This window comes from Melozone crissalis, unplaced genomic scaffold (assembly GCF_028551555.1).
Source record: "Melozone crissalis strain CALT ecotype California unplaced genomic scaffold, PUWL_Pcris_2 ptg000068l_1, whole genome shotgun sequence".
Lineage (NCBI taxonomy): Eukaryota > Metazoa > Chordata > Aves > Passeriformes > Passerellidae > Melozone > Melozone crissalis.
Window position 1 is genome coordinate 10,613,493 of NW_026535846.1, and position 27,378 is coordinate 10,640,870.

General features: G+C 39.1%; 2 protein-coding genes across 10 annotated transcripts in view; both read left to right on the forward strand.

The window, feature by feature from the left end:
• Window positions 1-16,812, forward strand: part of MTM1 (myotubularin 1) — a 42,518-nt gene extending 25,706 nt beyond the window's left edge. For 2 of the 3 annotated variants that reach the window (XM_054289667.1, XM_054289668.1), the window contains exons 10-16: window positions 1,109-1,297; window positions 4,375-4,560; window positions 5,595-5,801; window positions 9,772-9,864; window positions 10,708-10,821; window positions 11,137-11,313; window positions 13,688-16,812. In XM_054289667.1, the coding sequence (XP_054145642.1) occupies window positions 1,109-1,297; window positions 4,375-4,560; window positions 5,595-5,801; window positions 9,772-9,864; window positions 10,708-10,821; window positions 11,137-11,313; window positions 13,688-13,855 (1,134 nt within the window). In that variant the 3' untranslated portion in view covers window positions 13,856-16,812. The remainder of the gene's footprint in view (window positions 1-1,108; window positions 1,298-4,374; window positions 4,561-5,594; window positions 5,802-9,771; window positions 9,865-10,707; window positions 10,822-11,136; window positions 11,314-13,687) is intronic. The other variant, XM_054289669.1, reaches the window with a different exon arrangement.
• A 315-nt stretch (window positions 16,813-17,127) lies between these two features.
• MTMR1 (myotubularin related protein 1) overlaps window positions 17,128-27,378 on the forward strand; it is a 37,602-nt gene continuing 27,351 nt past the window's right edge. Inside the window, exons 1-6 of one of the 7 annotated variants that reach the window (XM_054289562.1) lie at window positions 17,128-17,222; window positions 20,084-20,189; window positions 22,635-22,658; window positions 24,845-24,898; window positions 26,266-26,341; window positions 27,122-27,216. In XM_054289562.1, coding sequence (XP_054145537.1) covers window positions 26,296-26,341; window positions 27,122-27,216 — 141 coding nt within the window. In that variant the 5' untranslated portion in view covers window positions 17,128-17,222; window positions 20,084-20,189; window positions 22,635-22,658; window positions 24,845-24,898; window positions 26,266-26,295. Of the gene's footprint in view, window positions 17,223-20,083; window positions 20,190-22,634; window positions 22,659-24,841; window positions 24,899-26,265; window positions 26,342-27,121; window positions 27,217-27,378 lie in introns of all 7 variants that reach the window. The other 6 variants (XM_054289564.1, XM_054289565.1, XM_054289566.1 and 3 more) reach the window with 6 other exon arrangements.

Sequence of the window (27,378 nt, forward strand, 5' to 3'; positions counted from 1 at the left end):
CAGCTCAATATGACACATATTTATTAGATATGGTATTTACTGACAGACTGGGTATATAATTATAAATTTACTATATATACACACATATCTGTATAATATGTAATGTGTACAGAACACATATGTGTAATGTATAGCCTGTGCCTATAGTTCTAATAACCTAATGGTGTCATCCCTGTCACCTCAAAATTCATGACAGGCCTTTTGGTATGCCTGTACAGTGAGTAATTACCTTGATAATAGTAATTTTATTAAAATAGTAATTTCATTCTTGTCAAGAAATAGCCACTTATCTTCACCCCTGTCCTCCCTGGCAGATCTTGTTTCTGATCTACACCTCAGGAATGAACAGTTTCTGAGGATTGAATTTTGGGGGATTTTTTGTTTGAACTCTGATCTTCTTTTAGTCTGTAACCCACAACCTGTGGAGTGGGTGAGAATACTGTTTCTTAATGTTTTTCAACAATGAAATTGCAAATTTTTGCCTGTTTCTTGTGTTTCTTGCTTATCTTTAATCATCTGTTCCCTGGGCAGCTCACTGTCTTTTGTGGCAAGTCCTCTCTGGCTCTAAACAACAGAGACAGCATGTGCTTCGCTCCAGTGCCTTCTCTTTGTAAAGAGGGCTGAGGGACAAAATGTGCTTTAAAGAGAAGAGAAAGCATTCAAGATACTGCAGGAAGGTTCAATTTCCCTTCCTTTTCCAAAAAGGGGAAAAGTTGTTCTTGTAGAATTGGAGCATCTTAGTCACCATTTCTACAATCAGTTCATTTTCCTGTGTTGATTTTAGTTTTAGCAGAGATTGCTGTGTTTGTTACTAGTTTACTTCTAAGGATATTTGTGTAACCTAAGACTTGTAGGAAAATATTAAAATACATTGGATTATATAGGTAAGTATGATTCCAGTAAGCACTTAATATATAAGACAACTCTTTGGAAAATTATTATTAAATCTTATAAGACTAAAAGAAGTTGAGATGTCAAGGGATTGTATTTTGGAGCAGTAAAAAGAAAGGTGTTAATTTTCATGCTGTGTATTTTAAAGAATAGAGCTTTAAGCTATGATTTTGTACTGAAATGAGTTTCCTGTGCTGTGTGTTTGCCCTGTGGCCAGGTTCTCTCGTGGGTTCACCCAGAGACCCAGGCTGTGATCATGCGCTGCAGTCAGCCCCTGGTGGGAATGAGCGGCAAGCGGAACAAGGATGACGAAAGGTACCTCGATATCATCAGGGAGGCCAACGGGCAGATCTCCAAACTGACCATCTATGATGCAAGGCCCAATGTCAATGCTGTTGCAAACAAGGTAAACAGATGCTTCTAATATCTTCATTTTGAAGAGAATGAGGAGGAGACTTATTTCACAGTTGTCTGTGAGGAGGTTTTGGGGAATAGTAGTAATCTTAATATAGATAAATTTACATAATCAACTACTGAGCCTCAAGGCCATGAAAGACATGAGTGTCTAAAGTAGGTCCCTAAGCAGAGTTTCAGGACCATATGTGGATTTCCAGACATGCTTTACCTTGTCTATTCTCAGCCAAGCACAGATCTTAGCTTGGGACTGAAGTTAGGCATGGCTCCACTCTGCACTGGTCTGTAGAGCATGTCCCCTGTTGGAATGACAGGCAACCTGCAGATGCTCTGGGAAAACTCCTTCCTAGAAAGGATGTGTGTATAAAGCCAAGCTCACTTACAGGCATCCTTTGTTTGGGTCTTGCTAACTGTTACATGGTCTACTTCAGACCTATCCTGGCATCCACCAAATAAAGAGAAAGTGATAAATAAGTTAATTTGAGTGTTTGCAGTGTAAACAGCAGTATGGGTATGATCTTGGATGCCTTGGTACCTGTTGTTCTTCCCCAGGTGCTTGCAGTTGGTAAGTACAGAAACAGTGTTTTCATTGGGTAAGGCGTCTGTTTCTTTGTGATCAAAACCTAAATGGGATCAGAATCATATATCAGCCCAGGCTGGAACACATCTTGAAAAATCATCTTCTCTAACCTGTCAGGAAGAAAAGGTATCCCTGTGGATTGCTTTCTTCTCTGCTTCCCCTTCAGCTCTGTTGAGGATTAGATTATTTAGGCAAGCTCAGATAATGCCAGTACACTGTGTCAGTGTTGTTTTTGGCATGGAGCACAGTAGACAGGGATGTGCTCCATCTTTATATGCAGAAACCATGTTAGGGAGTGGTGGTGAAGGAGACAAATTTAATGCTTTTGTCTTGAGACAATGTGCCACGCCTGGGGATAGTCCCTTAGCAAACACAAATGAAGGGACATGCTCTTCAGTGCTTACTAGTGAAGGTGTGTGTCTGCACAGCAAAGAGCTTGAGGGCTGAGCTCAAGAGGGTTTGAGACCTGAGTGAAATTACAAGTGTGCTTACCTGGAGAGAAAGAATTCCAGCTTCCGAATAGTTCTGTGGAACAAAGCAAACACCAGTTTAGTGAAATGAGTCCTCTTCAGTGTTTGTGCTGAAAGGAATATGAAATGGTAAAACTTGTTTGCATCTAAGAGGTTTATGTGTAACAAATGTTAAGTTGCTTTCAAGAATAACCATAATAATTCAGGGGGAATTATTTATATATTATATATTGTCAGAGGGACAATAATACTGGAAGTTTGCTCTGTGGAGGTTGGGTGCACCTATTTGTACCTGTACAGCCTTCTCTGTAATACAGAATGTAGTTTGTTAAGCTTTGATACTGTGTTTGTGTGTATAGCACACATTCTTTCAGAGACTCTATCCTAGGGGCTGTTTTAACCTGGTGGCTTGTATTTTGAGGATCTGCCTCAATTGTTTGCATTTAACTGTACAAATCCCATTATCCTCTGCACACTGAATTTGTATGGGTGAACAAAGCATGTCATCATTCTGTTTACCTTGTGGAAAAATTGTCAGTTGCGACTTTGAAACAAGTGGGGTAAAAAATTGAGTTTGTCCAAGAACTGCAGAAAAATTTAAGGTAGTGTCTTATAGACAAACTTGATATGTACATGTTTTAATTAACTCTTCATATATCTAAATATGAAATGCTCAATCAGAGCAGTAGACACAGTTGGGTACATTTCTGCGTCTGAGGGAGAATAACATAAAAAGTGCAAATCAGTGCTGATCAGCACTGAAAATATTTTGTGAACATCTGTAAAGTTTTGTCTAAGCAAAATCTTGCACTGTGCTACTCGTGCACTGCTGTGTTCCTTGTACATGAGTCAAGACAGTCAGGAGCTGCAGCAGCCCTGATGCTGAAATTGCAGTCATTCCTCACAAAGACTTCATAACAGTCAAAGGAAAGAGAAAAATACACTCATTGCTTCTTTCACTGCAGAGCCTGGCAGCTCTGATAATAACCCCACATCTGAGAAAAGAGATAGAATAGAATAGAGATACTGTGCTGCTGTACAGCAGTGTAGGTGGCACTCATGGGGAAAGGCTACACTGTGCTTTAGGCTCTGGTCTGATGTATAGCTGGTGCCTGCAATGGCATATAAAAGCAAAAAATATTTATCCAAATTTATGGCATCTTTTTGCTGTCTGCTGTAAATGTTGCAATTTTGCAGCACTCTGAGCTTGAGGGAGCTGGTGATGTTTAGTCTGGAGAAAAGGAGGCTCAGGAGGGACCTTATCACTTTATACAACTGCCTGAAAGGAGGTTGTAGCCAGGTGGGGATCAGGGTCTTCTCCTGAGTAACAAGTGATGGGGCAAGAGTAAATGGCCTCAAGTTGCACCAGGAGAGGTTTAAATTGGATATCAGGGAAATTTTATTTCTAGAAAGGCTGTCCAGGGAAGTGGTTGAATCACTGTCTCTGAAGTATTTAAAAGATGTAGCACTTGGGGGTGTGGTTTGCTGGTGAGCTTGGCACTGCTGGATTAATGGTTGGACTCAGTGATTTTGAAGGTCTTTTCCAACCCAAACAATTTCGTGTTTATCATTAAAAAGTCTCATTGGTGGCTTTGTGCCCTAAAATATGTGTGGGTTTTCTGCTTCCTTTTGTGACCAGGCACATCCTCTGTAGTGGTGATGGTGAAATGTTTTGAAAGAGCAGCAGCAGAGCAGACTTTTCACTTATGTGGCTCTTTAATATCTTAACAGTCTAAATATGTGTTTAGTCTTCAGCACTAAAATGAAGTTTTAGAAAGTTTAAAGTAAGCTTTAATGTTGTTGCTAATTTACTTCTTAAAGACAGAATCTAAGATTCTTGAACATAATTTTTAAATTAAAGGTATCTTATTCTTAACTGAACTCTTAAATTTCAATTTACTTGGGCCAAACATTTTATCACTTTTATCTATTTCCATGTCAAATGGCATTCATTCTTTCTAGCTCTGTTGAAAAGAGTGTATATATGACTAAAGTTAATTTCAGATCTCTTGTTTGTAGGCAACTGGGGGAGGATATGAAGGTGAAGATGCATATCCCAATGCAGAACTTACCTTCCTGGACATCCATAACATTCATGTCATGCGGGAATCTTTGAAGAAGCTGAAGGACATTGTTTATCCTAATGTGGAAGAATCACACTGGCTGTCAAGTCTGGAATCAACCCATTGGTTAGAACATATAAAGGTAACTTTTCCTTGATTGTTTGAAAGATATTTGTCCAAATCTGTCATGTCATACTTACTTTCTTTGCTAAGCTTTTAAATAGTCCTAGAACACATCAAACTACTTGGACTACAAAAATAATATCTCTGAGTGTTGGCTCTTTTTTGCCAGCTAATCTTAGAGTATGTTATGAGACTCATAACTCAGCAACAGGTGAAACTGAGTGTTTGTTGCATGCCTCAAGTTAAGAGTCTTTAGTAGAAGAATTCATTCTTAGTCTGATTGGCCTTACATGCATGAGAACTGATTTATTTTGGTTTCTTGCAATACAGGCCTGCAAATGACTGTCATTGTGAGATATTAGTAAATACTTTAGTTGTCAGTATCTATGTGACTTCATTTTATGAATTACGGTTTTGTAAATAAATCTTGTAAATTTATTTGTAAATTTTGTCATTTTCATCTGGTAGCACAAATAAAATACTTAATCTGGTAATTCACCAGTGTTCTTACTAGTTGACCTTTGGATCTTTTGTCTCAAGTACAACTGTGCAAAAGTAATTAGAGTATTATGTAATCAATCCTACTTAATAAAATTTTCATCTTAATTTAATATTTGGAAAATAAGTATATTAGAAGGGTGCAAGCTCCTTTTTCCGACAACTGAGATAATTCAGTCATTTAGTTCAAAGAAAGGAGTCAAATGAAATAACACTGAATTTTTAGAGAGTATATCCTATGGTAAATCCCCTCTTTCTTTGAAAAAGAAGCTTATGTTCTTTGGTTTATCAAGGTTACTGTTTTCTGCCCCATTTTTTAAGAATTTGCTGCGAGATGAATTTGATCTTACTAAGGGATTAGGAAACCAATCTGTTTCTCTATTTTTATGCAAGAAATTCACTTGATCTCCTAGAAAATTCTTTTCCAATTAACTACACTGCTCTTCTCAGGCCTTTTAATGGAAGCGACATTATTTCAGATACAAAGAAATGAACACAGAGTTACCATTAGAGCAGAAATAAGCTGTGTGTGTTTGGTGTGTTTTGTCTGGCCAGCTGGTGCTGACAGGAGCCATCCAGGTGGCAGACAAGGTGTCGTCGGGCCGGAGCTCGGTGCTGGTTCACTGCAGCGACGGCTGGGACCGCACGGCTCAGCTCACCTCCCTGGCCATGCTCATGCTGGACAGCTACTACAGAACCATAGAAGGCTTTGAGGTTCTGGTGCAGAAGGAGTGGATCAGCTTTGGACACAAGTTTGCATCGGTAAGAATTACAAGATAATTGCAAAGTTATGTGTTAACTTAACTGTTAAGTTAAGTTAACTGTGCTGTGTTAACTTTTTGAAATGCTTCCAGTGTTAAACTGCTCACTTTGTGTCAGGGTTTGATAATTCCTTTCATTATTTTTGAACTTAGATTGAAAACGTTTCTAGGTAAACTGAGCAGAACTGTTAGGTTTGGACCTGTTTGATTAATATTTTTCTTGCTATTCTTTCTCTGAGAGCTCATGTTGTCCTTTGCATCCTTTTAAAAGCATGGAATTGTGATGGTGTTTGCAGGGGTCTTAGGATGAGGGAGGAGACAAGAATGTTGACTCCATGTTTCAGAAGGCTTGATTTATTATTTGATGATTTATATTATATTAAAACTATACTAAAAGAATAGAAGAAAGGATTTCATCAGAAGGCTAGCTAAGAATAGAAAAGGAATGGAATGATAACAAAAGCTTGTGTCTCAGACAGTGTCTGAGCCAGCTGACTTTGGCCATTAATTAGAACCAATCACATGAGACCAATCACAGATGCACCTGTTGCATTCCACAGCAGCAGATAATTATTGTTTACATTTTGTTCCTGAGGCCTCTCAGCTTCTCAGGAGAAAAAACCCTAAGGAAAGGATTTTTCAGAAAATATCATAGCTACATGGAATTGCTAGGGTCACTGTGGTTATTGAGAAAATACAGAGGCAGAAAGAAAGGAAGGAGGCAGAAAAATTGTGTCCTCTCAAATTCTTCAGATGAAGAACAGATAAAGCTGGGACATGAGGTTCTCTATCACTCTTTCTTTGGACTGTTTTGACTGTCACAAGGAGCAGATGAATGAGTCTGACCAGTGTCTTCTAAGAGAGATTTTGCATGCTGATGCCCAAATATTCTAAACTGGTTGTAACAGCTCCCAAGAGGCTGTCACTGGTAATGCTGGCTCAGCTTCTGTTCAGTTGTCTTCTGAGCAGAAGGTTAGAAGCTCAGAAGGTTCAATTAGTTGCTTCTATGGGCAGTCCTTAATATTTCACAGATATGTGAATAATTTTCACGGAAAATTCATAGAATATTCTGAGTAGGAAGGGACCCTGTTCATCCTTTTTGTGTTAGAAAACTTTTCAAAGTCTTAGTGAAGCTTTTTCTAAATGTGGCAGCTAACCATTTAACCAGGAAATCTACGTGAGGAACCTGGAGGAGCAGACTAGGTTGCTGTGGAAACTGTGCTGTTACTTACTATAAACATTACAACAGTGTTGCTTGTTGGAGCTGAACCCTGTAATCCACAGTAAGACGTTTCTACAACTTTAGTAGAAGTTACTTGCATGGATATTTTGTCCCTAGTGGAATATTCTAAAGATATTAATATTGCTAAAATTCGGAAAATAGGCAATCTAGAAAAAATCAAGAAATGGAAAAATATACCTACCTGTGTGTTTCATGCCCATTTTACATTTGCAAACATGTAGGAGTGTTGTAGTCATTTGGAAATCCATGTATAGCTATTCAGCATAAATCACCTCACCATTTACATGTGCTTGTAGGCTGTGACATTTTCTCATCTGACATTCAAAAGGTGCTTTGAGGCTCAGGAGGTTTGTATTTTGGGCATTGGGAGTGATAGCTGATGTAGTCTGGTTTTTTGTGTACTTACTTGTGGTCTTTTAGCAGTGATATGTTCTATAAACCTTTAAGTATTCTGTCTTGGTACAGCCACAGGAAAATGTGAAGCCAATGGCTTGACTTTTTTTTTCTCACGTTTCATTTTGTACTTCAGAAAGTTAAGAGTCAGGATGCAGATAAAATTAGATGATATAACTAGGGCACTTGAAGTCAAAAACATGTGTTATGGTTTACCACAGAGCTTAAAAAGAGATCTGTGTGGTGTTCATCATTATTAATAAATTCAAATAATGTATGTTTCTTTTTGTTAAACCGTTCATTTTAGTTGGATAATCAAAGGATTTTGTTCTCCTTCAACAGATGGTTTTTTCCAAATAATGAGGCAGGACTTGGCATCCCTTCCAGATGATTCACTCAGTCCATTGGTTCATGTCTGACAATGTAGCAGCAATAAGAGTGATTTAAGTAGTTGCTTTTGCTTAAACTGCTATTTTCCCAACTTGCTCAGTCAAGTAGCAATCTTTGGAAACGGTTGAAGCCACTCTTCAGCCATCTGCTGTAATCTGAGAGTACTGTAAATTTTTATTTGATGAGTTATTTAGCTTATAGTGGAAGTCAGTCTTTTCTCTTTTCTGGAGTGTTCTGTAGAAGTGGTGGAGTCACCATCCCTGGAGAGGTTTAAGACATGTGATGTGTTGCTTGGGGACATAGCTTAGGGGTGGACTTGTCACTTCTGGGTTAACAGTTGGACCCCCTGATCTCCAAGGGCCTTTCCAACCTTCACTATTCTATAATAAAAAAATTATAATGCAAGTAGAAAATATTATGATAATTCATACTCCTTTTTAGCTGGGTAATTATGTGATAAAATTGTGACTTTGAATAGTAAGAAGTAGACACTTAGTGCAGTTAGAGCAGTTCCTGAACCTCATCTCTGAAACTGTTGTTTCATTTTCCTTTAGTAGGGAATTGAAGAGTAGAGCATTTCTTGCATTGTCTGGGTTGGTGCAAGCTTCATGTTTTTATGATACCAGGGTTGCAATTTGGATTATTTAATATCAAATAACCAAATAGTAGACTACTTAATAGTTCCTCTCCATATTTTATATCAAATGAGGTGAGCAATAAATTTCCTTGTTGAAAAGGAATTCCCTACCCCAACTTTTCTATGTGTGCTGAATTTAGTGCACTCTCCAGATGATAAATTTGCTTATGTGGAATTTAATTCTAATTATGCATTCAAATATGAGACATAATTATAGATGGAAAATAAACATCCTGAAACTGCTAACTAGAGTGGAAGTGGACAGACTTGCACTCCTTACTAAACACATATATGACTCTTAATGGATATTGAGTATTGCAAACCATGAAAACTGAAGAGCAAGGAAGCCAATTTTGTTTTCTTCTTTATAGCCCTCTTCTAGTCGTTTGTTACTGTTGACTGAGTTCAGCTGCAATTCTTCATTTCCCTCTATTTCCTCCCATTCAATTCTATTATTTTAAACTGTCTTGGAAGCCATTGTACAGAGTACTGTACTGCTCTTATGATTTTTCATGTCCTTGAGGCATTAAGCTTGCTATCTTACAGGCAGATAGACAACATCTCAGGTCAACATACCTGCTTTTCTTTTGTCTCCTCCAGTAAGTACATTCAAACAGAATTAGGGAAGGAAAAGAAACTCTTTTTCCCTGAATCTCTTACCTGTTCTCAGCTCTCAAATGCAAAAAGGAAGTAAAACAGCTTTTACCAAATCTACTTTTTGTCTATGGGGCAAATTCCTTTGATTGTTACTTTGGGCACTTCAGAATAAGGGGCTCACCCAAACTTAAACTATCTGTTAATTTTGTGTCAAGAACGTTAATGTTTTTTTGATCTTGTTGATGTTTGCCTACTATCTCAGGGTGACTATTAAGGTTCAAGTATGGAGGAGAAAGAGAAGATTATGTGTGGATAATTTGGTGATCTAGGTCCTGCAGTGGCTTAAAATAAAAAGGAAGACAAAGTATGCAGCTTGGCTTTTGACAGACTTTCCATGTAAATGTAGTTCAGAATATGTCTTGATTATTTAAGTAATGGATGCTTCAACAGTTCTGCTTGTCTAAAAATCAACATGTTTTTATAACAGGACCAGTTATCAGTTTGGAATTTATTTCAGATATCTTTGGAACAGCTTTGCAGGGTTTCTGTGTCTGAATCTCTCCTCCTTGGTGCAGTAACTAATTTTGAAATTTTAACAGTGGGTTGCTTTATTGCAGAAGAATTAATGCTCTAGTACCAAATAAGAAACCATGTCTGTTGCCATAAAATAGCATGTTTCAGTTAACAGGAGGCTGCTTTGCTTCATTTCAGAGAATAGGCCACGGTGATAAAAATCATGCTGATACTGACAGATCGCCCATCTTTCTGCAGTTCATTGATTGTGTGTGGCAGATGTCTAAACAGGTATGTGGTGATGTTCTTCAGAAGGTAACAATGTGAAGAGATTACTGAACTAAAACCCTATGTCTTCATTTTTTTTGAAAAAAGTATTTGAAGAGGACAGCATACCCCTCTGCTCTGACCTGTAGTAAAAAAGAGTGTATTTACTTTTTTAAAAGTGATATAACCACAGGCTGTGGTTATGTTGCTGGACATGGCACTGGCTGTGCAGGCATGGCTGGTGTTCTCAGATATGGGATTCTCAGACACATTCTGAGGGATGTTTCATACCTGGCAGAAAGCTTTTGGAATTGCACCCAGCTGTCTTAATGGGGTCTCTTGTTTTGTTTGACCATTTAGTGAAGCTGTCCCTTGAACTGCAGGGACACCTGTTGTTTTATCTATGCTTAAAAAGGAAGCTAGGGAGCTTTTAAGTGCTGTGATTTAAGCATTGTAATGTCAGTAAGTAATGAAACAAAGCAGTGAATGAAACTTAGTCCACTTAGGGCTAAGGATCAGGACCTTTATTTTCCTGTGTGGTGCTGGACTGCAAGAATGCACTGAAGAGATCTTATTCTGTCTTGATAGTAAAAGTGTATGTGTAACTATTCTGTACTTTATTCTTTTTGTAAATTAAAGGTAGGTAGAACATTTTGAGAAGAGATTTTTCAGTGACTAGTTTGAGAAAGTTGAACACCTTGTGTCATTGGAACACGTAGTCTGCTATACAGTACATGAAAGCATTATCTTAAGATTATTTGTAGATATATCCACACTTCTAAACTTCCTTCAGTGTTTTAACCAGGGCATGTGCATATCCCGCTGTGTTTTCCATGTAAACAATGAGTTTGTCTTTCCTGGTTTTAGTTTCCTACGGCCTTTGAATTCAACGAGCAGTTCCTGATCACAGTCCTGGATCACTTGTACAGCTGCCGCTTTGGCACTTTCCTGTATAACAGCGAGTTCCTCAGAGAAAAAGAGGTTGGTCAAACCACTGCTTGTGTCATTGCATTGCTGTCTTTACTCTAGGTGATTGCAAAGTTTGTTGGTTGTACTGTATGTGGTTGTAGTCCTTGCAGGCAGTGATTTTGAACTGGCTTTTTTTCTTATAGAATAGTGCCATGAGTCACTAAAATCCTTCTCAAGCACTGAGTTTGGAATCTTTATAATACAGTAATGTATCATGCTTCTAAGTAAACCAGAAGTGTACTAATTTTGGAATGTAACAATGGCTTCTATGATGGATTTCTTGATTTCATGCATATATTTACTGTTCTTATTTTGATTTCATTTTAGAAAGTGACTGAGAGAACGTTATCCTTATGGTCTTTGATAAACAGTGACAAATCTAAATACACCAATGCTTTTTATAGTAAAGAGCTAAATCGAGCACTCTATCCTGTAGCCAGCATGCGGCATTTAGAGCTCTGGGTTAATTACTACATCAGGTGGAACCCCAGGATTCGGCAGCAAGTAAGTAAATTCTCTGTAACATACTAAAAATGCTCTTAGACATTGGAATAAGGATTTTGTAGATTTTGTAGAGCAGTACCTGTAATCTGTTCAGGGTTTTAATGTTATATTTGGTTTTAAAGATTGAGGAAAAAGTGTAAGCAATTATTTAGCTGTCTCTTAGCTCATTGAACTTATTTCTCTGTTTAGTGGCAAGTCATCCTTGTGCTCTTTCTAGCCCTTTTTCTTGTACATATGTCTAAGGGCATTTGATGCTACTAAATCCTGAATGACAATGCTTAGAAATGGGGCTTGCTGATCCCTGAAGAGTTGGGGCATTAGCAACACAAACACAGTTGCATCTGCTTGATTTTTCTCCTTTTGCTTAGAGAGGGTATGAAACAATTTACAGATGAAATGACCTGCTGAGTCCTTTCTCTTTCAAAGCTATGTGAATTGATGGTAAGATTTAATTTTTTTATGTAACAGTGATGACCCAGCATTGTTTACACTTTGGATGAAAGCTGTTATTGAAAATTGTACAAGTAGATCAGATTGGAAGTCCAGAAAAGCTTTTATCAAATGACACATAGTTCAGTTCTGTGGTTTTAATCCATATGGACACTCAGTGTTTGTTACAGTCTTGCTGGAAATCTCCACCATGTGGCACATAAAGATTTTGTATAGAGACTTTTTTGTCCTTTTTAACAGCTTGTGGAGATTTGAGTAGAAGATAGAGGAGCAATTTGCTTGACAGAAGCAATCTTCACAGTCCAGCCCTTGGAATGAGTCAGTAGATTTCAAGCAATACACTTCCTTTTGCACAGCTGATCTCCTGTATTATTTACAGCACTTTAGAGGCTTCAGGAAAGCCTGGCAGTTTGCTATGGCTTTTTACAAGTACATTGCCTATTGGAATTGGAAGTCCTGGTTTTAAAGCTTTTCTTGCTTGTTGTGAAAAATGAGGGTGTTTTGCAAAAGGTGAATATAAAGATTTATTTTAGAAAATAAAGAATTATAAGACATGCACATTAGCTATAGATCTACTTAAAAATGCAGTTTGCCTATTGGGAGAGCTTTTTGGCAGGAGTTTCTCCTTGTAAATGCAAACCCAAGTGACAGTATTCCCACAACAGTCTGCTGCTACTACTGGTCCCTAATTTTCACCATTTTTGTACACAAAATGTAACTTGTTCCTGCAGATAAAATGTATGCTTCATGTTCAGTTAAGCAACTGAATAATGAACATGTGGCCTGAACCATTTTTTTGATGACCTTTTTTAGTCCATTCCTTAGAATTATGTTCTGCTAGCAAAACTATTATCCTACATCACCACTAATCTTACATCAGCACTGATCCAGCTTCCACAGCTGCCTCAGCATTCACCATGATCCTCAGATGGGTGCATAGTGAGTGGTGCATCTCAGAGTGCTGGTTGAACTGGTTTTGAGCTGGTGGGGTGTTCAGCCATTTGCTGCTGAAACTCCACTGCTGGTAGCTTGGAATGACAGGCAGTTAACTGTGAAACAGCAACAGCTTCTAGACAGGTGTATTCAGCTGAAGGTAACTTAAGGCTCTCTCTCTGCTTTGGACATTTGTAATAGTTCTTTTCCATTTGTTTCATTAGTCTGAAAAGGAGGTCAAGCTCAAAGTGGAAACAGTTAAAAGGCTCAGGGCAGTTGATTTTAAACAGGTGCAAGTTTACTTAGACAATTCATTTTAAAAAGTTTTTTCACCAAGTTTTTTCAAAAAGTTTATTTACACCAAGTTGCAAATTAACTATTAAAAATTCCAGTAAATTTCATCAGTGAGAGAAGTTATTTAAGCTGAAGACATGGATCTTAATCTGATCAGTGTAGCTAAAATAATCTGGCTAAACACTGTGTTTTCTGGAAGATGCTGAGACATTTGGCTTCTGGACTCTAAAACCTTTTAGTAAGTCAAGAAAAAAGCTTTGGTCAAGGTATACAAGTAACTATCTTACACACAATATTAGACAAGAAAATAAAATCCATATGTTCCAGGAAGTGGTGGCTGACTTTACTGAGTTAGACAAAGGATTTTGTGCCAAGATGGGCTTTGGGGGAGACAGCTGGAAGGCAGAGGGCTCTCAGGTCACAGCAGTGAGTGGTTCTGTTTAGCTCTGATGTGCTACACCTGCCAGGGAGCCCTGGATACTCGAGCAGCCTGTGTGCAAGTGAAGTGCCCAGACTGACCTGGGTCTGTGAGGTGCCCAGACCAACCTGGGTCTGTGAGGTGCCCAGACCAACCTGGGTCTGTGAAGTGCCCAGACCGACCTGGGTCTGTGAACTGCTCAGACCAACCTGGGTCTGTGAGGTGCCCAGACTAACCTGGATCTGTGAAGTGCTCAGACTAACCTGGATCTCTTCCTAGCAGCCAAACCCTGTGGAGCAGCGTTACCTGGAGCTCCTTGCCTTGCGTGATGATTATATCAGGAGACTTGAAGAGCTTCAGATCACAAATAATGCTAAGATATCCAATTCATCAGCCTCATCAACATCTCCCTCACAAATGGTGTCCCAAGTGCAAACACAATTTTGAAGAAAATGTTGGCTTCTTCCCATACTGTAATAGCAAGTGGTGCTTAACATAGATCTCTAAAGAGGAATATTCTAATGCCTTACACTAGACTGTCCTAACACAAATTATTATAAACTGTCTTCATTTGAGGAGGACTTCAGAACAAACAAACCCAGCTCTTCGATTATGTGCCTTTCAGAACCTGTGGACTGGGAACATTATTAATCAACTCATAGCTATGGAGGGCTTTAAGAGTTATTTTGGTAGGTCTGGTACAAGTTAAATTGATATATTGTTTTCATAAGAATGCTTTAATTTATTACATTTTAGGTCATGTTTTTGTAAGGAAGTTCATGCTCAGTCTTACCTGTCATGAATAAACACAATAATGGCAATAGGAATATTAACACTGTATATAATTAGGTATGTCTGTGTTCCTGTTAGGAATACATTCATGGAGTTCATGAGAGAAAAATAAATTCTATTGCAAGATGTCAGAGAGAAGTGTTGAAACTTTCTGATTACCCAAGAATTCCAAATTTTACTTTTTTTTAATAAATAGAAATATGGAAGGCATTTCAGTGATATGCTTCTAAATAAAAAATTCAAATAGCTCAGTAGATATCAAAATAAAAGAAACTTTTTTGTTGTAAATTGATTTTATTTTTTTTTTAAAAACAAATGAAAGTTGTACTGGTTTCTGAGAAGTTCTGTTTGGGCTAGCTGTTCAGCACTAAAGTACAGTACAAATTATCACTGTGGGCAGTATTGATTCTTTGGATTAATACAGAATTAAATGTTTCCAAAAGAAAGTTTATAAAATGAAAAACAGAACTACAGAGACATTGCTTAAATATCCAGCAATAGCCATAGTATTAAAGCTTCTGTTTGTCTTTTAAAAATAAATGTGCCTGTTTAAAGGAGCTTTTATACCAAAGTAGACAAAAATTCTCAGTTATAAATAATTTTGAAAGCTTGTACATTTATACTTTACTGTTTAATTTAACTCCTGTTCAGCAAATTTATTCTAACATATTTAAGGGGCTTCAGTATCCAAGATTTGCATATAGTGTCTGCACTTACATTGAACATTCAAGTGAGCTCTAGTTTCAAGCCTACCTTTCAGAGGCTTTTTGTAACTCTTTAATTTGTTTCTTTCAGGTAATTTTTAAATAGTTGCAAGCATTTCTTATGACAGTACAAATTTTGCTCTTGATATTTAATTAAAATTTTGCATATTCTCATAAGTTTTGTGATATTCAAGCAATCCAGGAAATAACTGCAAATCAGAATCTGTAAAGGACTCTAATATTGTTATTTTAAAGGAGATATTTTGATGCTTGAGGCTTCTGTCATTGTAAATTATTGTACATGTGGTGAGTTTTGATCTGCAAGATATAATAGGATTATATATAAATTAAGTTTTGTGTAAGTGTATATAATATAGTTTATTAGAAATTCTGCAAGTTTATAAAGTGTAAATATTTTGCATATGAAAACTAAATTTAAAGGTATAGTTCCATAAAATAAGTCAAAGTTTAGAGGACATTGAATATTTAAAACAGTATTTTTTCAAAGGAATAAAAATATACTGCCTCTGGATTTAATTCAGTATATGCACTGAGTTGCACTGTGTTTTCAGGGAAGTTCAGAGCATACAGCATGTGTGCTCTAAATATGCAGAATTATATGACTTTTGTCCTCTAAATTTCATTCTCCCGTCTATGCTCTCCAGTATGTGTATCCAAAATAACAATGTTGTCCCCCAATCTTGACTTGTTAAGATTCATTACATCAGATAAATGAAGAAGGATACTCAGTTGTTCATGATATATTTTACATTTTGAAAGCTATGCATACTCTGGTATATTTGCCTTCTACTTACTTGTGGTTTATTTAAAGAAAAAAGCGCTATTTTTATTAGAATATTTAAAGTTTCTGTATTTGAGTTTAACATATTGGTGACATCTCTGAGCGGTGTGATAAAGTTCTGAAAATCAAATCGATTTACTGTGTAAACACTACATGATAACCTGTTACATTTGGGAAAGTGTCATGTAATGGAAAGGATCTTTTTGCACTTACTTCATTGCATATTACTTTGTATTGATTTTCAGCTGAATTTGTCTTTGAAGCTCTCTAACATGGCTCTCTGCAGGCTTGCAATTTTTCAAGCCAGCAGATAGGATGTGTGTTTTAATTGTTTTTACATATGAGACCAACATAAAGCTGATTTTAATCCAGTCTGTTCTGGAAAATACTACTTGTGAATGTAGGCATCCAGATTTATCAGTGCTAGCAGAACATCTCTGTTCTTCCCCCAGTCTGGGCTGTTCTGCACAGACCTCCTGAGCTCTGTGCACAGCGGTCCCTGCCAGGAGCACACCTGGGGAAGCTTCTGAGCTCGTGAGGATGAGACTTGCAGGCGCTGAGTGCCTTTTCTAGGAGGGATGAAAAGCAGAGCTGGGGTGTCAGCATCACCAGCAATGAATGCCCAATATCCCATAAGAAATGTCAGTCTTGGAATGCTAGTTTAGATTTCTTGTATTCTTCCTTCCATGGACATGAGGAGAATAAGCTATGTTTTGTGCTGGGTTTCTGTTACTTATTTAGAAAGGTTGTTTGTTGAATGCCTTCTTTTATTTGCCCATGCCTTACCCTTCCCCCCAGCATCAGTTATGGCTGTACCTAAGACATGACTTGTGTGCTACCTCCTTTTGATGTATTGTTAACCTCTGCCTTGAGTTCAGATGTTGTGTCGCAGCGAGCATTCTGTCATGCATGAGAACATGATCAGTGTGATCAGTACCAGCGCAGGGTCTCCTCAGTACTGCCGCTTCCTCACTAACCGTGTCGGCCGCTCTCCTTGGAGGCCGCGGGACTGCTCTGGAGCCGGGCCCTACGTGCCAGGCCGTGGGTCGGGGGAGAGCAGTGAACATTATCCGTCTGCCGTGTCTGTGCGGGGAGGGGAAAATAAAGCTGTCAGTGCTGAACTCTGTGCCTCCACCACCCCTTTTCCTGCCGCGTCTCCGCGCTGGGGCCGGAACGGGCGGCGGGCGGGAGTTGCCGTCCCTCGGCCCGGCCCTCCCTCAGCCCGGCCCGGCCCCGCCTTCCCGCGGAGGCCTCTGGGAAGGCGCCGCCGCCAGGTGACAGCCCTCGGCGCTGCCGGGGCCCCAGCGGGCTGGGCTGTGGCGGCCGGGCCGGGCGCCGCGGAGAGGCGGGAGACCGCCCGCCATCCCGACGGCGCGGCCGGAACCATGGAGCGAGCGGCGGCGGCGGCGGGGCCGGCGGTGGAGGGCGGCGGCGTGAGCCGGAGAGCCGTGCGGGCGGGGGGCGCCGCGGCGGCGGGCGCGGGGTCGCGGCAGCCCAGCACCGAGACCCTGGACAGGTGAGCGGGACCGGCGGCCGGGGACGGCCCCGGGCGGAGCGGGCGGCGGGAGAGGGGGCGCCGCGGCCTGCGGGGCCCGGCGGGGGAGGCGGCGGGCGCCCCTCGGCCCAAGCCTCGGCCGAGCGCGGTCCCCCGGTCTCAGGGCGGCCTCCCCGACCCCTCCGGCCCCAGAAGCTGCAGTCTGAGGGCGGCTGCTGTGCAGCGGCGGATGGTCCGCGGCGGGAACCGGCCGTTGTCAAAGTTTCCTCCTGCGCTTGCCGTGTGCCGGCAGTGCCGCCGCCGGCTTGGCCGAGGCTGAGGCGGCCCGGGGCTTTGGCCCGGGGATTTCAGCGGCGTCCTGCAAACCCGAGCTGAGACCGTCCGCGGGTTTTGAGTCTCTTCCCGATTGGTTTGGGGTTTTTTCCGTGCGTGTATTTAATCTTCAGAGGTGGGACTGTTCCCAAGCACCGCTGTGCCCTCTCGGTGTGCGGTGTGTCCCGGAGTGCTGTGTCCCTGGTGTGTGTCTGTGTGTGCAGTGTCTCGGAATGCTGTCTGTGTGTGCGTTATGTGTCTGTGTGTCCCTGGTGAGTGTCTGTGTGTGCAGTGTGTGTCTGTATGTCCTTAGTGTGTGTCCGTAAGTGTGTGCGGTGTGTGTCTGTGTGTCCCGTGTGTGTCTGTGTGTGCGTTATGTGTCTGTAAGTGTGTCCCTGGTGTGTCTGTGTGTGCGGTGGGTCCGCAGGGTCTCACCAGAGCGGTGCCAGGTGGGACCGCATCTCCTCCGGCAGCCGCTGGCAGAGACGTTACTTCGCTCAGAAGTTTCCAGCTGAAGGTGGGCTTCAGAATTGAGCTTAAAAATCCTTAAGCAAGAGTAGAAGTGAATGGAAATCTCACCCTGATGAAAACTAAATAAAAAATAATATTTAAAATCAGTGCTAGGTTCCAGTCTCTGTATTCTCTTTTTTCTCTCAGTAGAAACCTGGGGATTTCCATCATTCTAGTGAGGATGGAAATCAAATGTCCATTTTCTGTCATCAAGATGTGCACCTTTGTGTTCCTTATTTAATGCACTTTCTTATCCTAATTTTCATCTTCTCTTCTTCTGATCTTGCTCTTTCCTGTCCCAGTTATGTCCGTTTGTCATACAGTTCACTTGTTTGCCAGTAGGGTTGTGCCAGGCCAGGCTGATGTGTGTGGCTGCAGATGAGAAAGAATGCAAAGGCAGTCAGTTCTGCTGTGTGCCCCACTGGTGCATGGGGACAAGGCACCTCGGTGCGATCAGTGTTCTCTGGAACGCTGTCACATCCCCTGCACTGGTCTCAGGGGATGGTCCTGCATTCATATTTGTTTTCCTGCTATTACTAGTTCTGTTGATATAGTGATTCCTTGTGAAGATAAGCCATAGAAAAATAAATCCTTTACTTAATTAACAAGTGAGTGCTTATTTGAAAACAAACTTAGGCAACCCCTGAAGAGCTATACTGGAAATTAAAGAGATGTGAGAGAAGGAGAAATAAATGAGGTAAGAAAAGGATTTCTGTAGGATTTAGGTGCTGGGCTCTTTTGCAGAACTCAAGTGAGGAGTTCTCTAAGTAAATCTGGGTTTAAGTTCAGTGCTAACCTGAGAGTTGTCCTTGTTCTTCAAGCAGGACTATCATAGATGTGTTTTAGTTGCAAAACAAGGTTGTGAGATCTAGTCTTGTGTAGAATGTGCAGGTGGGAAGAAAGCTATTTAAATTTATCAGAAAATTTTTGAAAGATCTTCCATTTGGGGTATGACATTGTTGCATAGATCTGTGCCTTATACTTAGCTATAGTGGCAGAGTTAATGTAAGGAAAGATCTCTTTTTCAGTAGTAATTGGTGACCAATCCTTACCCCACCCTCTTAATGTCTGAGGTGTGGTGCACCTGCTGGGTGCTGGGTATGTGTAGGTCTATTCACTTCAATGTCGTGGAGCATTCATAGAATCCAAAGCTAGTTTATAAATTAACTTTTAAAAAAATAACATTTTCTTTCTCTGTTTGATTTCTGAATAAGCATTCAGTCTATAGATGAGCACAGCTGAATGGTGTGAAGAAAAGTGGCAGTTATCTGAGATACCATCTGAGGCTGTGGTAATGCTTAGTTCCCTCTGGCATTCCCAGTTTTTCCTTGGATACCATGTGTGTTGAGCAGCCCTAGTGCACTTCAGACTGCCATTGCTTCTCCCTCTCAGTGGGGCATTACTTGTGGGCAGCTCTAGTTCAGGGGGCTGTTCTGAAATGGCATCACCTGTGCTTTAGTGCAGTTCAGGTGCTTTAGGGTTCTTGTAAACACCCTGTGCTGTGCAATTCAGTGCTGTGGCATGTGAAAGATTATCCAGGGTTTATCTCATTAATTGGAAAAAGCTGCAGCTAACTAGAAGTTACCCTTTAGACAACATGTATTTTTAACATTTAATATAGAATACAACATTAGCATAGTTAATTTTTTTTTTAATACTAGCACAAAGTAATTTAATTCTGAGGCTTTACAGAATAATCAGGACATATTAATAAGGACAGTATAAGGAGTTTCCTGTTACTTGGCAAAACTCATTCCATGGATGGATTTAAGAAAGAAGCACATGAATGGTCAAAATTATACTGGATAAGGAGCAGAACATTTTTCAAGTTCCTAGGACCCTAACCTCACTTTTAACATCCTGACAGCTCTGTGTCTTTGACATGATCTGGTAAAATTCTTTCATGGAATTTGATCAATAAAATAGTTGCATACTGCCCACAAAGCAAACTAAGTTTTACTATGTTATTGATTACTTACAGTGTTGCTTTCTGGATCTGTGCTGTTCAAAATACACATTTTGAATTACTGCTAAATAATTTGAAGTTTCTGGTTTTGTAGCCCGACTGGATCCCACGTGGAGTGGTGTAAACAGCTGATAGCTGCAACCATTTCAAGTCAGATTTCAGGGTCTGTCCCATCAGAGGGTGTGTCCAGAGACTACAGGGTAAGTGACTTAAGAATGCATTGATTTGTTTTAAGATACAAGAGTGGAAGGTGGGGAGGGTCCTTGCTATCTTGATTAGCCAATGGTAAGTACTTGAGTGATCACTGAGTGTTTCAGAGCTAGAAACATCTCATTATCCAGAGGAGTCTCTTGAATTTGCTTCCTGTTTTCCTCTATATTTAGAATAGTGCCATTGAAGTCTAGAGAATAAAAATTAACAGAGACGTGAAGGGAGATTTTAGAAGTCAATGTTTTGAATAAAACATCAAAAGTGAATTTTCTTTTGATTACTCTATAAAATAATTAGTAAAGTAGATTATAGTTATAGGTTGAAACGGTTTCTGGTGTGTGTTATTCAGACTGTAGAATTGAGCTCCTCAGATTCCACAAAAAATAAATTAATGTCTTTGTTACTGTGTAGGGAACATAATTGAGTATCATTTTTGAAGGGGTTTCTCCAGAGACACAGAATTTAACATCAAACAAACAAGTCACCTTTTTCATTCCTTCCCAGCAGCATTTTTGTCACAAAGGTAATGATGCACAGTATGGTTTCTCTGAGTTCCACTGTGCTTTTGTGCCCCTGTTCTTTCACCCTCACTGGCTTTTCCCTTCAGCTCAGCTGTCAGGAATGGAGCATGGGCAGTTTTTCTCCTCTCACAACGTGACTCAAGTTACCCATGTTTTTCAATTCCCTTTAAGAAGCCCAACTTGCTGCTGTTTAGATCCCTTTTTCTTCCTAGATTTGTAACAGTTTTATTGTTCATAGAGAATGGCCACTGGAAAGTTTTTATGTCTTTCTCTTGTTTTGTTTAACTTGATTTTAATTCACATATGCTCTGTGATTACAGTGTTGTCTGCAAATAACACATTTTAGATTGAGAGACCGCAGGTCAGATTCAGCCTGAGTCTGAGATGAGTCCACAAAATGTTTTTGACTGTAGTGTGTTTAAAAGTTCAACAGAGTTTCACACAGTTGGCACAGTCAGCACTTTGTACAGAGTAGCTCTCCCATACTACAGCAGCTGAATTGCAAATGCTTGCTCCAGGTCAAGGCCATCATTTTTGGTAAAACACTGTGGGAAAGCTTGCATTGTATCTGTTGATGTTGTATTTGCCAAGGATTTCATTTTAGGTAAAATCCATGTGTGTAAGCCTGGTGTTCAGTTTATCTCTGAGTAAAGTGTATTCCTCTGGAATGAAGAGCACTCTTTAATTTTGAATAGCTTCCATCTCTATACCAAACTCATCTCAGATATTATTTAACAGGAATAAATTTTTAAGGCCTAATTAAAATTCTACTTCATTCTCTCTGAGAAGTGAAAGAAAAGGATTTAAGCCTTATGGTTTAAATGAAGAATTTTTGTGGATAAATTCTATTTGGCACCATTGCATTGCTGTGATTTGAAATCCCATATTTGTATATAACATGATGGAATTTTTTATAGTTGCTTACTCAGTACCACTAACAGGTTGTGTTTGTTCATTATTACTGTGGAATCCACACATGAAAAGCTCAGTTTTCTTTGAGACATCTTTCTCTTTTGATGCCCTTTCCTGGGTCCTCATTACCTTTGGTTGCCTCGAATTGCTGCATTTAGAGACTGTGTTACAACTCAGAGCCTTCAGATCAGCTCAGATGTGTGTGTTTGCTTCTGGAACTGGTCAGGCAGTTCTGTTACTTTGTGCTGGATTTACCAGGAAATCATTGCTTTATTCTTTCTTTTTTTATTGTTTAAATTAATATGCTTGCAAAACCAAGTAAATATATTGATTCTTGGATCTAGCAGTGTTACTCTTATGTGACTTAGCAGGGAGGAGGGAAGCAAGGGGGCAGCTGATGGAATGGTCAGAACCAGAGAGCACTGGGGGAGCTCTTGCTTGCTAAACCCTCCAGCAGCAGTGATCTCAGGCTGAGCTCAGCTCTGCTCTGTGTGTCTTCTCTGACACATGCTCTGCCTGCAGAGTGTTCTTGAATGAGGGGCTCATATAAATGAAAATGGCTCAGATTGTAGCTGCTGGCTACAAGCACCTTCAGAAGTTGAGAAGAGTTGTCTTTTTCTGAAAGGTCTGTGCCTCTCCTTCATGGTTGTTAGTGCAGGCTTATTGTCTTCCACCTAGAAGGATTACCAGGCTCTTTCTTCTCTTTCAACAATAGCACAGTGTAGCAGGATAAAAGGGTGATTAGGAATGAATGTTTTCAAAGAGCTTGGAATTTGTTACATCACTAAAATCAAGTGGCTGAGATTTTTTTTAGACCAAAAAAATTCTGCAAATGAAAGTTATTAGTTCTACATAGTTTTGTTTTGTTCTTTCAAAACCCAGCTATAGTTAAAATGTTTGGGAGCAGAGTTCTTTTGAAAATCTGGTGAATTAAGATACAGTATCTTTAACAAATCAAATCCATGTGTTTCATTGGATAATATTTTATATTTTAACTAACAGGTGTACAGGAGGCCAGTAATACGGGTAAGATTGCCTTTGGCTAGCAGTGAACTGCCTCCTACCTGTGTGTCTCTTGTGCTGTGTGAGATCTTGGTGTGTCAAGTGTTCTTTACCTCATTAATGGGTTTTATGGAGCAGTCAGGCCATTTTGCTATGCAGTGCAACAGCTTCTTGCCACAAAAATGCTTTATATACATTACAATGTTTTCATGAGCAAGGAAAGTCAGTATGTAAGAGAGCAATATTTTAAAATTATGTTATGAATGTGCAATACTAACTTCAGTTTTATTACATTAATTTTGACAAAATGGATGCTTGCAATTCAGGTTTACGTGCTTCAGAGTGCAGAGTACTGTGTTAGCAGCTCTAACATGTCTGTGCTAAAGAATACCAGTGGTAAAAGCATTTTGTCTGTGTCTGTCCTATTTAAGTAAGTTCCAAATTCATGCTTGCCTTTGTACTTGTTTTAAATTAGTTGTTACCGGGCTGTAATAGGATTGAAAGTTAGGTTTGAAGTTAGGCACTAGTGCAATGACCTACATCTTTTTAATGATAATTTTGAGACCAGGGCTTGCCCATTGTCTATTGAAGATTAAAAAGAAAAGGGCATGCCTTGTTTTCTTGCCCCTCTCTCTTGGTAACATTTATGGAGTGAGAAATGATCTGGATAGTGTTCTGACATTGTTCATGAAATGTGTCCAACACTTTTATTCAAACAAAGACCTCTTGTTCAGTCTGAAACCAAGAGATGAAGTCTGAATGGATTCTTTTTCTCATCTGTTGTTTACCTGTTTAAAAATGATGTGTTTCGTCCAATCATACAAATCCACAAATTGATTTTTTTTTTCTTTTGAATCGACAGCACTTCAAATAATTGGTCTTAGTTGAGTAACAAAAAGTGGTTTTGTTCAGTTGTTCCCAGTTCTGTGTAAAGGCTTTGATATTTGAATGGTCTGCTCTGCTTCTTTGTCTTTCATATATTTAAATTTTTTGGTGTATTTTCTCATTGTCCTGCTGGTTTTCTTCCAGAGATCACACTGTCTACTTTTCTTTGATTTCAGAAACAATATAATTATGATCAGAAATTTAAGTAATTTCTGTATGACAGATTTCTACCCATACCAAAATGTTAGTAACATTATAGCTTGAAAAGGTTTTTTCATTACATACAACTTTAACTCATGTAGAGTTCAAATTATCTGAAGATATCTGAAGTCCTTTTTCTAAGCTTGTTCTTGAGGGTTTCTTGTAGAAATACTGTAAAAAGAAAAATTGACTTCTAACAACACTTGTAAATTTAGACTGAGGCTGATTTTACAGTCTGCCCAAGTGAGTTCTTTGCATCTGAACTGGGAGTAATGGACTGTCATGAGCACAACTTCTCTCCAGCTGGTAAAGGAAGAAGACGGAAGAACATTTTTGGCTGAACATGTTAAAATAATTCCTTCAGCTGACCCAGTGACATTTGTGCTTCTCTCCAGTGTGCAAAAGGACCTTATGTTTATTAAGGAAATTGAACTAATGTTCAGGATTTGCTGCCAATGATGCAAAAATAAATTACCATGAAAATGTGAATTGTTTGCATATTTTGCTATGAGTAGTAATTTTAGTTTCTGTAAAGTTACTGGCCAAGTTTCAAACAGCAACATAGAAGTTGCTAGAAAGATATGTAAAACTATAAGATTGAGAGTTCAATTACAAAATGTTTTACACAGCAAAGCTTTTTTTTAAATGTCTAGGTACTTCTATTGGATGTCAATCTATTTTTTTCTGTAAAAGATTGCATGAGTTTTCCCATAATGCTGCCATTGCAAGTTGTACTCAATTTCTTCTATTGATAAGCATGTGGCATACTGAAATTAATTTTCTTCATTGTAAGGTTGTCTTAAAAAGACAGTACATACTTTTATGTTCTTATCTACCAGCACTGACTCTTTTGTGAAAAAGGGAGTAAATTTTTCATTTTGTGTTGTGCCAAGTAACATTCAAAGGATGGTGCTAATAGCTTGGATTCCCTTCTGTGGAAAGTAGTGTGTGCCAGGAGTGGAAGATTTTGGAAAGCTAAACTGGAGTTAAAGTATATGCTGTCTTTTTAAGGAAATTTTAAAAAGGGAAACAAAAAAAAGATAAGATTCTGTCCTTTCACCTGTTGTCTGCAATTTTTTTGCTGTTACTTCTCTCTTGCCCTACTGCTGCCTCATGCAAAGCAGGAGATTCAGGATGGACACAATGGCTATCATTCTGAAGCAGAACCTGATCAGGTGGCAAGTTTTACTCATCTTTCATTCATTAACTATGTAGCAAGGTACTATAAAGTAGTATTCATACAGTGCATACAAATCTTACTTTTCTTACTCAAGAGAAGCCCTAGAAAGCATTTAGTTGTAACAGGTTATGTGCCAGACAGAGTTTTCTTGTAAGGTCATGTAGTCTAAAATATAATACTGACCATAAGCCTGGCTTACAGAGCACATCCACCCTCAGTCTATAAGCACTGGCTGTTTCTCTGCACATTATTTTTTGTGATTGACTGCTGAATGTAAAATTCCAAATTTTCCAAGGAAATCTGAAGCCAGAGATCAGCTGAAATATTTTCAGAAATGATTTATTAGGGAGAGCTTGGGGTAGTCTGTGTGGAAGCAGAGAGATCCTGCCAGTTACTTCTGTGTGGGTCAGAGCTGCAATACAAGGGGAGGATTAGTTGTTTATTGTAACAAGTTACCCCATTATAATTATTCAGAATGTAAAAAATTGAGACCCTATTGTCTCATCATTTTGACCTGAGACAGATCACTTTATTACATGGTCCTTAACAGTCCCACAAACTGTTTTATGCTTTATTACAATCTTTAGTACATTGTAAATCATAGCTGCCAGCAAAGGACCCTAAGAGTCCATCATGTGTCATTCAGCAATGAAGCCATTTACCTCAATGAAAATTTATTAAACTAACTCTTATTTTAAAATTGCTAATTGTCCTTCTATATTTTGTTGTTACTTCATTCTTAATCTGACCATCTGGATCCAAAATTCCTATAGTGTACCTGTTCCATAACCTGTGGCACTCTTAGTGTAAGGTATTGATTAAAACAGAGCATTGTGGGGTGCTTCTTACTATCGAAATCACAAAGTCAAAATGTTTAAATAAAGTTTCTGCCATATAATTCTCTCAGATGAAAATACTCAAATATTAAATAAGCAGCGTTAGAATTTTTAAAAAAAACAAAAGAGCTTTAAAATGTTCTCAAATAGATAAAATACCCCAAATAATACCTGCATTCAGCAAAACACTAACAAATTATTAATTAATAATTTGGGCTGATCTTATTGTTCTTATTTTTGTATGCTGTATATAGCTAGCATGTGAAACTAATTGTTGCATGAATGCTTTGTTACTAATATGTAACTAACATGTATGTCTGTGTTAAATTTGTAATGCTTAGTTATGTGTTTGGTTGTTTCTTTTGTTTTTTTCTTTCACTGTGGTACTGTTTAGTACAGTTGTGTGATTTTAAAAAAGACACACTTCTTGTGTTCCAGTAATCTGGTAGTAAAAGCACTTTGCATCAAAATATATCAATGTGGTACAGATGGAGAGTGAGATTTACTCATGATTTTGGATTTTTGCCAGGCACTGCGGGATGGAAACAAACTGGCACAGATGGAAGAGGCTCCACTTTTTCCTGGAGAATCAATCAAAGTTATTGGTAAGTGTACCACTGAGTGCTGCACTGAATAATGTAAATTGCTGCTTTATTTAAAAACAGAATATGACTTCTTTTGACTTTTCTTATTTCATTTAATGCCACTTAAAATTACATGTGGATTTCTTTACTTTGTCTTGTAAATCTGAGTATAGGAAGGAGAAATCAGATCCAGAGGATGACTTGCTCCATATAGATAATATTAATTTTCCTAAGGATTTTTTGTTCCATAGGGATATATATATGGTATTTCTGCTTGGGGTGCTAAGAATATATCACAGATTCAAAATTCTATTCTTCAAAAAAGATGAAGTTGTGGCGAACTTAGTTTCCAGTACTTAGTGGGATTTATTTCACTCTGGCATGTGACAACAAGCAGTGCAGTACTTGGCTAGGAAAGAATACCAGCAAATAAAAGTGAAAACAAAGCTATGGCTATAGAACTGAATTACTTGGAGATTAGGTGCCTGTGGATCAGTAATTGCCACTTTGGATGCTCTGTCTTTGGGGTGAGTGTGGCTGCTCTGCACCTGGGGTACCTGCTGGGGACCTGCCTGCCCTTGCTGCAGCCCTGCCCCAAGTGCTCAGGAGCAGCAGGGGAGGAATTGGATTCCTTTCATTGTTGAGATAAAGACAACTCTGCAAGAATAGACTTTCCTAAAGAGGTCAGGCATCAAAATCTTATGGAGCTGCCAAAATCTTGTGAGTTTCAAATGAAAATAGATTGTTGTGCAACAAATGTCTGTAATAGTAAAACAAAGCTCTGATTGATCTGTTTTCCAGCTAAGGACGTTATGTATATCTGCCCATTTATGGGAGCAGTCAGTGGCACACTCACAGTGACGGACTTCAGAATGTTCATCAAAAGTGTCGAGAGGGTAAGACTTCACTGTCTATCTGCCTGTAGTTTCAGGTAGGAATGTTGCTGAAGTAGATTTCAGAAAGTGACAAATTCCATGAAGTGTGATGTTTCACAGCCGTTTACTAAACTGGAATTGCTGTTGGCTCTAATGAAACACACACGAATAATATTAATTTGT